Below are 15,653 nucleotides of genomic sequence, written 5' to 3'. Positions count from 1 at the left end.
CTCTCTCACACACACACTCCTACACACATGTACACTCTCACTCTCGCTCTCTCACACACACTCACTCTCTCTCTCACACACACACTCCTACACACATGAACACTCTCACTCTCACACACACACTCACTCTCTCTCTCACACACATACTCCTACACACATGTACACTCACACTCACTCTCTCTCAAACACACACACGCTCACTCTCACTCTCTCACACACACACTCCTACTCACATACTCATTCTCACTGTCTCTCTCTCACACACTCTCTCTCACACACACTCACTCTCTCTCTCACACACACTCGTACACACATGCTCACTCTCACCCTCTCTCACACACACTCGCTCACTCTCTCTCTCACACACACACACACATGCTGTCACTCTCACACACACTCCTGCACACACGCACACATACTCCTACACTCTCACAGTCTCTCATACGCACACTCCTACACACATGCTCACTCTCACTCTCTCTCTCACTCTCGCTTTCACACACACACACACTCTCTCTCTCACACACACACTCCTACACACATGAACACTCTCACTCTCACACACACTCACTCTCTCTCTCACACACACACTCCTACACACATGTACACTCTCACTCTCGCTCTCACACACACACTCACTCTCTCTCTCTCACACACACACTCCTACACACATGTACACTCTCACTCTCACACACACACTCACTCTCTCTCTCACACACACACTCCTACACATATGTACACTCTCACTCTCGCTCTCACACACAGGTACACTCTCACTCTCTCTCACACACACACTCCTACACACATGAACACTCTCACTCTCACACACACACTCACTCTCTCTCTCACACACATACTCCTACACATATGTACACTCACACTCACTCTCTCTCAAACACACACACGCTCACTCTCACTCTCTCACACACACACTCCTACACACATACTCATTCTCACTGTCTCTCTCTCACACACTCTCTCTCACACACACTCACTCTCTCTCTCACACACACTCATACACACATGCTCACTCTCACCCTCTCTCACACACACTCGCTCATTCTCTCTCACACACACACACACACACACATGCTGTCACTCTCACACACACTCCTGCACACACGCACACATACTCCTACACTCTCACAGTCTCTCATACGCACACTCCTACACATATGCTCACTCTCACTCTCATACACACACACACACACACTCTCTCTCTCACACACACACTCCTACACACATGCTCACTCTCTCACACACACTCGCTCGCTCTCACACACACATACATGCTGTCACTCACATACACACTCCTACACACACGTGCACACATACTCCTACACACACACTCTTGCACACACACACACACGCACACACTTGTACAAACACACAATCTCTCATACGCACACTCCTACACACATGCTCACTCTCACTCTCTCTCTCACACACACACACACACACACCCTCACTCTCTCACTCACATACACACTCCTACACACATGCTCACTCTCACTCTCTCTCTCACACACCCTCACTCTCTCTCTCATACACACACTCCTACACACGCACACACACAGTCTCTCATACGCACACTCCTACACACAAACTTACTCCTACACACGCACACTCCTACACACACACACACTCCTACACACGCGCACACATACTCCTATACACACAGTGTCTCATACGCACACTCCTACACACATACGCACTCCAACACACGCACACTCCTACACACACAGTGTCTCATACGCACACTCCTACACACACAGTGTCTCATACGCACACTCCTACACACATATGCACTCCAACACACGCACACTCCTATACACACAGTGTCTCATACGCACACTCCTACACACATACGCACTCCAACACACGCACACTCCTACACACACAGTGTCTCCTACGCACACTCCTACACCCACACACACACAGTGTCTCATACGCACACTCCTATACACACACATACATGCATACTCCTACACACACAAGCGCACACACAGTCTCTCATACGCACACTCCTACACACACATGCACACTCCGTCACACGCACAGTCTCATACGCACACTCCTACATACACACTCCTACACACACATACGCACCCTCCAACATACACACGCACACATGCACACTCCTACACACACACAATCTCATATGCACGCTCCTACACACACATACACACACTCCCTACACACACACACACACACACACACACTCCTACACACACAGTGTCTCATACGCACACTCCTATACACACGTGCACACTCCTACACACACATACGCACACCCCTACACACACACAGTGTCTCCTACGCACACTCCTACACCCACACACAGACAGTGTCTCATACGCACACTCCGATACCCACACACACACTCCTACACACAGACAGTGTCTCATACGCACACTCCTACACCCACACACACATGGTGTCTCATATGCACACTCCGACACACACATGCACACTCCTACACACAGACAGTGTCTCATACGCACACTCCTACACCACATACACACTCCTACACACAGACAGTGTCTCATATGCACACTCCGACACACACATGCACACTCCTACACACAGACAGTGTCTCATACACACACTCCGACACACACACACACTCCTACACACACACACTGTCTCATACGCACACTCCTACACACACACTCCTACACACACACTCACGCTTTCTCACACGCACACTTCTACACACACACGCACGCCCTCTCAGTCTTACACGCGCACACACACTCTCTCACATGCACACACACTCTCTCTCACATGCACACACACACATATACTCACGCACACACATACACACACACTGTCTCTCTCTCTCTCTCATACACACATTCATATACACACATACACACTCTCTCACATGCACAGTCCTACAGACACACACATACACACACACACACTCAATCCTAATTCAATCCTGTCCCACCTGCCAGCACCCGGCCCATATCCCTCCAAACCCTTCCTATTCATATACCCATCCAAATGCCTTTTAAATGTTGCAATTGTACCAGCCTCCACCACTTCCTCTGGCAGCTCATTCCATACACGTACCACCCTCTGTGTGAAAAAGTTGCCCTTTAGGTCTCTTTTATATCTTTCCCCTCTCACCCTAAACCTATGCCCCTCTAGTTCTGGACTCCCCCACCCCAGGGGAAAAGACCTTGTCTCTTTACCCTATCCATGCCCCCTCATGATTTTATAAACCTGTATAAGGTCACCCCTCAGCCTCTGACACTCCAGGGAAAACAGCCCCAGCCTGTTCAGCCTCTCCCTGTAGCTCAAACCCTCCAACATCCTGGTAAATCTTTTCTGAACCCTTTCAAATTTCACAACATCTTTCCTATCGGAAGGAGACCAGAATTGAATGCAGTATTCCAAAAGTGGCCTAACTAATGTCCTGGGAGGCACTAGTCAGAGCGCAGCTGGAATATTGTGAGCGGTTTCGGGGTCCCGTATCCAAGCAGAGATAGACTGGCCATCAGAGGCAGTCCAGAGAAGGGTCACTCAGCTGCTCCTGGGGTTGGAGCGACCCTCTCATGAGGAGGGGGTTGAGTAGGTTGCGGAGGGTGCTGTACTCATGTAGATGAACGAGAGGTGACCCGTTTGAAACAGAAGAGATTCTTCGAGGGACTTGACAGGGGGGAGATGTGGAGAGGGTGTTTGCCCCCTTGCAGGAGAGTCTAGTGTCACCTCAGATTAAGGGGTCTCCCACTGAAGACGGAGAGGAGCAGGATATTCCTGTGCTCCGAGAGGAGGGAAACCGCGGAATTCTTCACTGCACAGGGCTGTAGGTCGGGTAGACGATTCAAGGCTGAGATAGACGGGATTTGGGAAGGGAATGTTACAGCGCAGTAACAGGCCCTTCGGCCCCTCGATGTTACACCGACCTGTGGAACCGATCTGAAGCCCATCTAACCCACACCATTCCATTCTCCTCCATATGCCTATCCCATGACCATTTCAATGCCCTTAAAGTTGGCGAGTCTACTCCTGTTGCAGGCAGGGTGTTCCACGCCCCCTACTACTCTCTGAGTAAAGACACTACCTCTGACATCTGTCCTGTATCTATCACCCCCTCAATTTAAAGCTATATCCCCTTGTGCTAGCCATCACCATCCGGGGAAAAAGGCTCTCACTGTCCACCCTATCTAACCCTCTGATTATCTTATATGTCTCTGTTAAGTCCCCTCTCAACCTTCTTCTCTCTAACGAAAACAGCCTCAAGTCCCTCAGCCTTTCCTCATAAGACCTTCCCTCCCATCCCAGGCAACATCCTGGTAAATCTCCTCTGAACCCTTTCCAAAGTTCCCACATCCTTCCTATAATGCAGTGACCAGGACTGTACACAATACTCCGAGTGCGGCCACACCAGAGTTTTGTACAGCTGCAGCATAACCTCATGGCTCCGGAACTCAATCCCCCTCCCGATAAACGGCAAGACACCATATGCCTTCTTAGTGACCTGGGTGGCAACTTTCAGGGATTTATGTACCTGGACACCGAGATCTCTCTGTTCCTCTCCACTGCCAAGAATCCTACCATTTGCCCAGTACTCTGTATTCCTGTTACTCCTTCCGAAGTGAACCACCTCACACTTTTCCGCATTAAACTCCATTTGCCACCTCTCAGCCCAGCTCTGCATCTTAGCGATGTCCCTCTGTAACCCACGACATCCTTCGGCACTGTCCACAAACTCTGCCTACATTAGCGTGATCGACAAATTTACTGACCCATCCTTCTACTCCCGCATCCAGATCATTTATAAAAATGACAAACAGCAGGGGCCCCAAAACAGGCCCTTTGAGACACACCGCTGGTAACTGAGCCCCAGGATGAACATTTCCCATCAACCACCACCCCCTGTCTTCTTTCAGCTGGCCAATTTCTGATCCAAACCATCTTCAATCCCGATTTTCCATATTTTGAGCAAAATGCCGACTGTGGGGAAATCGAGAGGGAAAGGTAGGAGTTGAGGATGCTCGTGGTCAGCCATTGAAAGGCAGACCAGACCACCTCCACCTCCTTTCCCTCTGAAATCCCAGCAGCCCGCGGGGCGAGTGAGCGAGCGAGCGAACACCCTGTCTCTCCCTGTCTCCCGTCCAGAGCGGTAACAAGGCCATGTTCTACCACGTGCGGGACATGACGTACAGTCTGATCGAGGGCCGCTCCCAGATCCTGTCGGGAACGCTGCCGAAGGATGAGCTGACGGAGCTGAAGGGCAAGGTCATTGCCAAGATCGACTACGGGAACAGGTGAGGCCATTCTGCCCACCCCAGGATGATGGGGGAGGGGTGGGGAATCGCTCCCAAAGCCGGAATCTCACAGTCAAGGGGACGAGGCGGATAAAGAAATGCAGTTGAGCCATCAACCACCTCGACACCATCAGGACCCACGTGCAAGAATGCCAGTGAGAGCGACGTTGTCGGCCTGCTGAGGAAAGGGCGCCGATTGGTGGGCTGAATGGTGGAGACGTCGCCAGGCACGACGGTTCGGTCACCCTCAAACCCAGCGCAGAAGACCCCAGCGCTTTCCCCATGGCAACCAACCAGACGGCCTGATGGAGGGGATATTTGGTTTGGGCATTGGATGGGGGGGAGGAGGCAAGGCGGGAGATTAGCGGGACAGAACCACCGCAGGCAAAGACGGGCCGAATGGACTTTCAAGCGAGTCGGCACCCGTTCCGTAAGCCCTGTCAATTGTTGTTCCCTGTCTTCCGCCCCCCGCAAAACCTGGCATTCTTGCACGTGGGTCCTGATGGAAAATTTCGACAAGTCTGGCTCGCTCAGTGAGCCAAGGGGAAAATCGGTTCAGGAGTCTCCAGGAAGCGGAGGGAAGGAGGGGGATAACCAGTCTCGAAGCCTCGAGGTTAACACTGCCGGATTTCCAGAAGGTGGGAGCTGACGGGAATGGGGGTTGCTGTTTCTTTCCAGGATCCTGGGGCTGGACCTGGTCATTCGGGACGAAAACGGAAACGTACAGGATCCAGACCTGACCAGCACCGTCTCGCTGTTCAAAGCCCACGAGGCCGTCTCGCGGGGTATCAACGAGAGGATTCAGGAAGAAAAGGTAAGCCCACCCTTTCCGGGCGAAGTTCCGGGAAAGGGAGGGGCAGCGGACTTTCCTATCAGGCCTTCCCCAAGGCCGGGGCGTCTCTCCCACCCACTCGCCGGCACGGTGATGGCTCCTTGCTGTTCAACCTTGTTGTTCCCTGCACAACAAAGATCCCACAAACACCAGCCGTGGCAGCAGCTTAAATCCTCTCGCTGGTGCTGCCCATCAGTTGAATCTCGGCCAAGGCTGGACAAGAATTCAATTTCAACATGGCGGTGCTTGACCCTCCGACAGTGCTGCACTCCCTCAGTACTGACCCCGCGACAGCGCGGCACTCCCTCAGTACTGACCCTCCGACAGTGCGGCACTCCCTCAGTACTGACCCTCCGACAGCACGGCCCTCCCTCAGTACTGACCCTCCAACAGTGCGGCACTCCCTCAGCACTGACCCTCCGACAGTGCGGCCCTCCCTCAGTACTGACCCTCCGACAGTGCGGCACTCCCTCAATACTGACCCTCTGACGGTGCGGCACTCCCTCAGCACTGACCCTCCGACAGTGCAGCACTCCCTCAGTACTGATCCTCTGACAGTACGGCACTCCCTCAATACGGACCCTCTGACTGTGCGGCACTCTGTCAGCACTGACCCTCTGACAGTGCGGCACTCCCTCAGCACTGACCCTCTGACGGTGCGGCACTCCCTCAGCACTGACCCTCCGACAGTGCAGCACTCCCTCAGTACTGATCCTCTTACAGTACGGCACTCCCTCAATACAGACCCTCTGACTGTGCGGCACTCTGTCAGCACTGACCCTCCGACAGTGCGGCCCTCCCTCAGTACTGACCCTCCGACAGTGCGGCACTCCCTCAGTACTGACCCTCTGACGGTGCGGCACTCCCTCAGCACTGACCCTCCGACAGTGCAGCACTCCCTCAGTACTGATCCTCTGACAGTACGGCACTCCCTCAATACGGACCCTCTGACTGTGCGGCACTCTGTCAGCACTGACCCTCTGACAGTGCGGCACTCCCTCAGCACTGACCCTCTGATGGTGCAGCACTCCCTCAGCACTGACCCTCCGACAGTGCAGCACTCCCTCAGTACTGATCCTCTGACAGTACGGCACTCCCTCAATACGGACCCTCTGACTGTGCGGCACTCTGTCAGCACTGACCCTCTGACAGTGCGGCACTCCCTCAGCACTGACCCTCTGATGGTGCGGCACTCCCTCAGCACTGACCCTCCGACAGTGCAGCACTCCCTCAGCACTGACCCTCTGACGGTGCGGCACTCCCTCAGCACTGACCCTCCGACAGTGCAGCACTCCCTCAGTACTGATCCTCTTACAGTGTATCCCTTTATTAAGTGACTGAGTGTGTAATAATGAGTAACGTGCACCTGAATGATTTATTCATGCTCTGGTCTCTCTCTCTCTCTCTCCGCTCCCTTTCTCTCTTCCCCTCCTTTTCCCTGCTCTGTTTCTCCAATCCCTCTTTCCTCTCTCTATTCTCCTTCCGCCCCCCTCTCTCTCTCCCACCCTCTCTGTCTCCCCCATCCATCTCTGTGTGCCTCTCTCTCTGATTCAGTCCAGGATCCACAGTATGGAGGTGTGCCGCCAGTCCCTTTTCAACAGCTGCCATACCTACAGCCTGTACGTCAACCTGAACAACTTCGTCTGCAACATCGGTGAGGACGCTGAGCTGCTCATGTCCCTGTACGACCCAGTTCAGTCGGAATTCATCAGGTGAGTCCCATATCCTCCACCTTCCACCCCACCCCACCCGGCACGTCAATCCCGACTTCCCGATCCCCGAGGACGGGATGCAGTTCGACCCACCACCCCCCGACTCTGCACTGGAGTACAATCGGACCAGAGTTATGGCGCCTTCAGATTCGAACCTTCCCCCGTCCAGTGCCCACTGAATTTATGAGGGGGGGGCGTGGGGTGTGTGTTCAGATCAAACCTTGCTCCTTTCTTCCATCCCTCAGCCATTTGCCATTTTGAGATGGCAGAAGAGAGATGCTGCTCTTTTTTTGTTCCCTTCAAACTTCAAATACCTTCTCAGAAGCTGGGAACCTGTCAACACATCCCCGTTCAAGTTCACAGGGAGCATCCTTGACACTGTATCCAGCTCCCTTAGAGCCAGCTCTCAGAGTGAGCAGAACCTCTCACCCCTCCCTGTTTGTGTCTGTCAGCCAGGGCTCCCTGATTGGACCTGGTTAACAGCCCCAGTCGGGGAACTCAGATTCCCTGAGGTCTGCCTGTCTGACCGGGTCACAGTCACAACAGGTTGCTTCCTAATTCGCCTCCCCTCACCTATTTAACCCTCCCATCTGCACCCCAGCCAATACTCTATCATATTCTAAATTGCCCCGAGATTTTGCAGTGAGTAGCTCCCCTCCTGACTCCCCCCAAAGCCTGTCCCCACCATCGACAAGGCCCAAGTCAGGAGGGTGTGTGAGGGAATACTCCCCACTTGCCCTGGATGGGGGGCAGCTCCAACAACACTCGAGAAGCTCGACACCATCCAGGGACAAAGTAGCCCCCCGCTCGATTGTCCCCACACCCACAACCCCCCACTCCCTCCACCCCCCGACGCTCAGGAGCAGCAGTGGGTACCATCTACAAGACGCACTGCAGCAACTCCCCCAGGCTCCTCAGACAGCACCTTCCAAACCCCACGGCCACTTCCATCGGGAAGGACAAGGGGGCAGCAGGTACATGGGAACACCACCCCCCTCCCCTGCAAGTTCCCCTCCCAGCCCCTCACCATCCCGACTCGGACATATATTGGGTGTCGCTGGGTGGAATTCTGGAACTCCTTCCCTGAGGGCGCTGTGTGGAGGGGGGGGATCCCTTCACGGTTCAAGATGGTGGATCAAGACGGCGGCTTTCCACCCCGCACCCCAACCTTCCCAAGGAGGGAGAGAAATAGGGTCATTAAATGCTGGGCCCGGCCAACGATGCCCTGTGAAGGAGAGTACGCCAATGTGATTCCATCACCAGCCTCTCAGAATCTCCGCGATCCTCCCCCCCCCCAACCCCGGTCGTGAGTGGGCGGTGGCGTGCGGCCGGACTATCTCCCAGCGGCGAGCGTGACCCTTCTCGATCTGCCTCCGTCCCGCAGCGAGAACTTCCTGGTGCGCTGGACCAGACCGGGGACGCCCAAGGAGATAGAACGGCCGAACAAACAGGGAGTGCTCTTCACGGTAAGCGTCCGCCGCGCAACACCAAACGGGGAGGGCAGGTGGGCCGCTCGAGAAAGGCGCGCGGTGACAGAGTCGTGTCGTGTTAAAGATGGCGCCTTGATGTGTGAGTCCACAAGTCGCAGGTTAAGACGGTCAAGGTTGAGGGGTTGGGTGGGGGCACGCTCGCCTTGATCAGTCGGGGTGTGGGTTATAAGAGCAGGGAGGTTATGCCAGAGCTGTCCAGGCCACAGCTGGAGGACTGTGTGCAGTTCCGGTCCCCACACTGTCGGAAGGTGGACTGGAGGGGAGGTGCAGAGGGAGGACGGAGCAGGTCGGAGGCTGGATACGCCTCGGGTCAGTTTCATTGGAGCATTCTTTGTGACACCGCGAACGCCCAGAACAGCTCACCTCGCCTCATAACCTGTCAAAGTATGAGTGACAGAGAATTCCCAAAATTCCACTCTTTTATGAAAATAACATCAATTTATTCCGTAACTCACCATTCACAACTCTAAGCACCCCCACTTCTCTCTCAACTGCTTATAACCTGCCTCCAACTCTATAACAATATGCTGTTCCAATAAAACACTTACTAAAGTTGCATCAACTTAATTTCAAAACCACATTAGCGGCTGTCATCTCCAGTGTCCTGCTCCTTTTGGCTGTAGATCTCCTTGGGTTGTGTGCTGTCTTTTACTGCAAACATGTTTCATATGTAAAAGGTACCTTTGAGAGAGAGAGAGAGTGGTTTTAAATGGCAGTCTCTCTCACGATGGCAGTTACTCTCTGTCTGACTTTCAAAATGCCTGCTTTTTTTGATATCCTCCTAACATCGGATCATCTCATTGGTTCAAGGTTGGTGAAAACAATAAATTCAAAATCAGTTTGGGTTTTAGTATCCCGGGGCATAATTTCAACTGATTGGTTAGATTCGAATTGTTGTCGAAACAGCAAGCAAAACTCAGGTATCTGTTTCACAGCCAAATGTCACACCTCTTCAATTTTCTAGTACATTCTGAGACTGCTCGCTGGTCATATGACTGGCACTTGTTAGCAAAAAAAGCGTTCACTCTCTCTTAAAGGTGCAGCACACCCCTTCAACTTCATGACACAGGGGTGTCTGACAGATTACGAGCGGCAGGGTAGATCAGAGGGAACCATTCTGCTGAGCAGAGGACTCACTAAACCAGAGCAGAGGGGGCAGATTTAAAGGGAGGGGCAGGGGGGATTCGAGGGGATGTGTGTTTACCCGGAGGCTGGTGGGAAATCTGGAACTCACTGCCAGTAAGGGGAGGGGGGAGAGGATGTGAAGCAGAAAGCCTCATCACACTAAAGGAGGGTTTGGGGGGGGCCGCACTCCTGATGCCAAGGCTGTGTGCCAAGGGCTGGGGAAACAGGGACGGGAGGAGATGGAGGCTAAGAGGTCAGCACAGACTCGCTCGGCCGAGCGGCCTTGCTCTGGGTCATGTCTGTGTGTTGGTGAGGAAAGCTATCAATCATTTCAAAACTCAAAATCGGTGTTTATAGTTCGCCAACGAACAATAACAATGGGTCTGTATCCACTGTTAATGTCCTCAACCTCCCCACCCTCTCTGTCTGTCTCTCTCTCTCTGTCCCTCCCTCCCTCCCTCCCTCCCCTCTCTCCTCCTCCCCCGTCTCCCTCTCCCTCCCTCCCCCCTCTCTCCCCCTCCCCCGTCTCTCCCTCTCCCTCCCTACCCCCGTCACACTCCCCCCTCCCCCCTCTCCCTCCTTCCCCCCGTCTCCCACTCCCTCCCTCCACCCCTGTCTCCCTCCCCCCTCCCCCTCTCTCCCCCTCACCCTCCCTCTCTCTCTCCCCCTCCCCCTTTCTCCCCTCCCCCTGTCTCCCTCTCCCTCCCTCCCCTGTCTCCCTCTCCCTCCCTCCCCCCGTCTCACTCCCCCCTCCCCCCTCTCTCCCCCCTTCCCCCCGTCTCCCTCCCCCCTCCCCCTCTTTCCCCCTGTCTTTCTCCCCCCTCCCCCTCTCTCGCCCCTCCCCCTCTTTCCCCCTGTCTTTCTCCCCCCTCCCCCTCTCTCGCCCCTCCCCCTCTTTCCCCCTGTCTTTCTCCCCCCCCCCCCCCCCCCCCTCTCCGGCTGACAGGATGTGAGCAGCAGTGACTTGATCCGACTGAAGATCAGTCTGGTCTGTCAGATTGTCCGGGTGGGACACATGGAGCTGAAGGAAGGCAAGAAGCACACCTGTGGTCTCCGGCGGCCATTTGGGGTAGCAGGTATGTCCATTCGTCAGGTGGAGGGAGGGGAGAGAGAGTGAGTGAGGGAGAGAGACAGACAGACAGTGAGGGAGAGGGTGTCTGTGAGGGAGAGAGTGTGTGAGGGAGAGAGTGTCTGTGAGGGAGAGCGTGTCTGTGAGGGAGAGAGTGTGTGAGGGAGAGAGTGTCTGTGAGAAAGCGTGTCTGTGATGGAGAGGGTGTCGTGAGGGAGAGAGTGTCTGTGAGGGAGAGAGTGTGTGAGGGAGAGAGTGTCTGTGAGGGAGAGAGTGTCTGTGAGGGAGAGACTGTGTGAGGGAGAGACTGTCTGTGAGGGAGAGTGAGTGTGTGAGGGAGAGTGTGTCTGTGAGGGAGAGAGTGTGTGAGGGAGAGCGTGTCTGTGAGGGAGAGCGTGTCTGTGAGGGAGAGAGTGTCTGTGAGGGAGAGAGTGTGTGAGGGAGAGTGTGTCTGTGAGGGAGAGAGTGTGTGAGGGAGAGCGTGTCTGTGAGGGAGAGAGTGTCTGTGAGGGAGAGAGTGTGTGAGGGAGAGAGTGTCTGTGAGGGAGCGTGTCTGTGAGGGAGAGGGTGTCTGTGATGGAGAGAGTGTGTGAGGGAGAGCGTGTCTGTGAGGGAGCGTGTCTGTGAGGGAGAGAGTGTGTGAGGGAGAGAGTGTCTGTGAGGGAGAGAGTGTCTGTGAGAGAGCGTGTCTGTGAGGGAGAGAGTGTGTGAGGGAGAGCGTGTCTGTGAGGGAGAGTGTCTGTGAGGGAGAGAGTGTCTGTGAGGGAGACCGTGTCTGTGATGGAGAGGGTGTCGTGAGGGAGAGCGTGTCTGTGAGGGAGAGCGTGTCTGTGAGGCAGAGCGTGTCTGTGAGGGAGAGCGTGTCTGTGAGGGAGAGTGTCTGTGAGGGAGACCGTGTCTGTGATGGAGAGGGTGTCGTGAGGGAGAGCGTGTCTGTGAGGGAGAGCGTGTCTGTGAGGGAGAGCGTGTCTGTGAGGGAGAGAGTGTCTGTGAGGGAGAGAGTGTCTGTGAGGGAGCGTGTCTGTGAGAGAGGGAGTGTCTGTGAGGGAGAGGGTGTGTGAGGGAGAGTGTGTCTGTGAGGGAGAGAGTGTCTGTGAGGGAGAGCGTGTCTGTGAGGGAGAGAGTGTGTGAGGGAGAGAGTGTCTGTGAGGGAGCGTGTCTGTGAGGGAGCGTGTGTCTGTGAGGGAGAGGGTGTGTGAGGGAGAGAGTGTCTGTGAGGGAGAGAGTGTCTGTGAGGGAGAGCGTGTCTGTGAGGGAGAGAGTGTTTGTGAGGGAGCGTGTCTGTGAGGGAGCGTGTGTCTGTGAGGGAGAGGGTGTGTGAGGGAGAGAGTGTCTGTGAGGGAGAGAGTGTCTGTGAGGGAGAGAGTGTCTGTGAGGGAGAGAGTGTGTGAGGGAGAGAGTGTCTGTGAGGGAGAGAGTGTCTGTGAGGGAGAGAGTGTCTGTGAGGGAGAGAGTGTGTGCGGGAGAGAGTGTCTGTGAGGGAGAGTGTGTCTGTGAGGGAGAGAGTGTCTATGAGGGAGAGCGTGTCTGTGAGGGAGAGAGTTTCTGTGAGGGAGCGTGTCTGTGAGGGAGCGTGTGTCTGTGAGGGAGAGGGTGCGTGAGGGAGACCGTGTCTGTGAGGGAGAGAGTGTCTGTGAGGGAGAGGGTGTGTGAGAGAGAGCGTGTCTGTGAGGGAGAGTGTCTGTGAGGGAGAGAGTGTGTGAGGGAGAGAGTGTCTGTGAGGGAGAGAGTGTCTGTGAGGGAGAGAGTGTGTGAGGGAGAGAGTGTCTGTGAGGGAGACCGTGTCTGTGAGGGAGAGAGTGTCTGTGAGGGAGAGAGTGTCTGTGAGGGAGAGAGTGTCTGTGAGGGAGAGAGTGTGTGAGGGAGAGTGTGTCTGTGAGGGAGAGTGTGTCTGTGATGGAGAGGGTGTCGTGAGGGAGGGAGTGTCTGTGAGGGAGCGTGTCTGTGAGGGAGAGAGTGTCTGTGAGGGAGAGAGTGTCTGTGAGGGAGAGAGTGTGTGCGGGAGAGAGTGTCTGTGAGGGAGAGTGTGTCTGTGAGGGAGAGAGTGTCTATGAGGGAGAGCGTGTCTGTGAGGGAGAGAGTTTCTGTGAGGGAGCGTGTCTGTGAGGGAGCGTGTGTCTGTGAGGGAGAGGGTGCGTGAGGGAGACCGTGTCTGTGAGGGAGAGAGTGTCTGTGAGGGAGAGAGTGTGTGAGGGAGAGAGTGTCTGTGAGGGAGAGAGTGTCTGTGAGGGAGAGAGTGTGTGAGGGAGAGAGTGTCTGTGAGGGAGACCGTGTCTGTGAGGGAGAGAGTGTCTGTGAGGGAGAGAGTGTGTGAGGGAGAGAGTGTCTGTGAGGGAGAGAGTGTCTGTGAGGGAGAGAGTGTCTGTGAGGGAGAGAGTGTGTGAGGGAGAGTGTGTCTGTGAGGGAGACCGTGTCTGTGATGGAGAGGGTGTCGTGAGGGAGGGAGTGTCTGTGAGGGAGCGTGTCTGTGAGGGAGAGAGTGTCTGTGAGGGAGAGAGTGTGTGAGGGAGAGTGTGTCTGAGGGAGCGTGTGTCTGTGAGGGAGAGTGTGTCTGTGAGAGAGGGAGTGTCTGTGAGGGAGCGTGTGTCTGTGAGGGAGAGAGAGTGTCTGTGAGGGAGGGCGTGTCTGTGAGAGAGGGAGTGTCTGTGAGGGAGCGTGTCTGTGAGAGAGCGTGTCTGTGTGAGGGTGCGTGTCTGTGAGGGAGCGTGTCTGTGAGGGAGAGTGTGTCTGTGAGGGAGAGAGTGTGTGAGAGAAAGTGTGTCTGTGAGGGAGGGCGTGTCTGTGTGAGGGAGAGTGTGTCTGTGAGGGAGCGTGTGTCTGTGAGGGAGCGTGTGTGTGTGAGGGAGGGTGTGTCTGTGTGAGGGAGCGTGTCTGTGAGGAAGTGTGTCTGTGAGGGAGAGTGTGTCTGTGAGGGAGAGTGTGTCTGTGAGGGAGAGAGTGTGTGAGAGAAAGTGTGTCTGTGAGGGAGGGCGTGTCTGTGTGAGGGAGAGTGTGTCTGTGAGGGAGCGTGTGTCTGTGAGGGAGAGGGTGTGTGAGGGAGAGGGTGTGTGAGGGAGACCGTGTCTGTGAGGGAGAGGGTGTCTGTGAGGGAGAGTGTCTGTGAGGGAGCGTGTGTCTGTGAGGGAGAGTGTGTCTGTGAGGGAGAGTGTGTCTGTGAGGGAGACCGTGTCTGTGAGGGAGAGCGTGTCTGTGAGGGAGAGCGTGTCTGTGAGGGAGAGTGTCTGAGGGAGAGAGTGTGTGAGAGAGAGTGATCGTGTGTGAGGGAGAGAGAGCATGTGACACTGAATGTGTCTGTGAAAGTATGTGTGTGTTTGTGAGAGTGAGAGAATGGAGGGTGGCCCTGAGTGTGTGAGTGTGTGTGAGAGTGAGAGGGGGTGAGTGCATGTGTGAGAGTGTCCGTGTGTGAGATAGTGCACGTGTGAGAGTGTGAGACCGAATGGGTCTGTGAAAGTGTGAGTGAGAAAGTGAGAGAATGTATGGGTGGGCCTGAGTGGATGTATGAAGATGTGGGATTCAGTGGCTGTTTTCCACAGAGTAAGCTGCCAGATGCAGTTAAATAGCCAGTAACTCGCTGTTTGTGGCAGCAATAACATTTCTGACCATCGTGACTCTGTGCAGTAACCTCTGAGCAGTGTACTAAATCCCAAACCGGCCCTGGCAGTCAACGTCCTGATGGGCGTAAGGACTCAGGAATGCTCCTCACCGTCATTCCGAGACTTTGTGCTCATCACTTCGTGCGGGTGGGGGGCGGTCTCTGGGAAAATGGCTGCCAACAGGAACGGTGGTGGTGAGTGGGGGAGGTGGCTGTGTCTGTATCTCACCTTGACGGAACTCACTGAGTTAACTAACCCGTTTCCCCGTCTCTCCCCAAAGTCATGGACATCACGGACTTAATCGGAGGTCGAAACGACGATGAGGAGAAGCAGCACTTTATTCCAGTCCAGCCGTGAGTATGCCCAGCTCTCCCTCTCTCTCTGAATAGCCCACTTGCTCATCTGGACCCAACACAAGAATGCCAAATCTCCAAACCAGCAAGTCACACCTCAGGAGCAAAGGATGCTGGTCCCCCGGCCAACTGCCTCAGATTGGCTAAGTCATCGCCAGGGTTAAAGCGACAGGGAGCCCCAGGCTCCCCGAGCTGCGAGT

General features: G+C 54.9%; 1 protein-coding gene across 1 annotated transcript in view; it reads left to right on the top strand.

Annotated features, from left to right (window-relative positions):
- Positions 1–15,653, top strand: part of LOC132837003 (dedicator of cytokinesis protein 5-like) — a 95,049-nt gene that overhangs the window by 26,378 nt on the left and 53,018 nt on the right. Inside the window, exons 6-11 of the mRNA XM_060856630.1 lie at positions 5,131–5,279; positions 5,958–6,093; positions 7,666–7,823; positions 9,208–9,289; positions 11,385–11,514; positions 15,381–15,453. Of these exons, the coding sequence (XP_060712613.1) occupies positions 5,131–5,279; positions 5,958–6,093; positions 7,666–7,823; positions 9,208–9,289; positions 11,385–11,514; positions 15,381–15,453 (728 nt within the window). The remainder of the gene's footprint in view (positions 1–5,130; positions 5,280–5,957; positions 6,094–7,665; positions 7,824–9,207; positions 9,290–11,384; positions 11,515–15,380; positions 15,454–15,653) is intronic.

Source organism: Hemiscyllium ocellatum, chromosome 48 (genome assembly GCF_020745735.1).
Source record: "Hemiscyllium ocellatum isolate sHemOce1 chromosome 48, sHemOce1.pat.X.cur, whole genome shotgun sequence".
Lineage (NCBI taxonomy): Eukaryota > Metazoa > Chordata > Chondrichthyes > Orectolobiformes > Hemiscylliidae > Hemiscyllium > Hemiscyllium ocellatum.
Note: the sequence above shows the minus strand (reverse complement) of the source record. Positions and strands in the feature narration are given on the sequence as shown.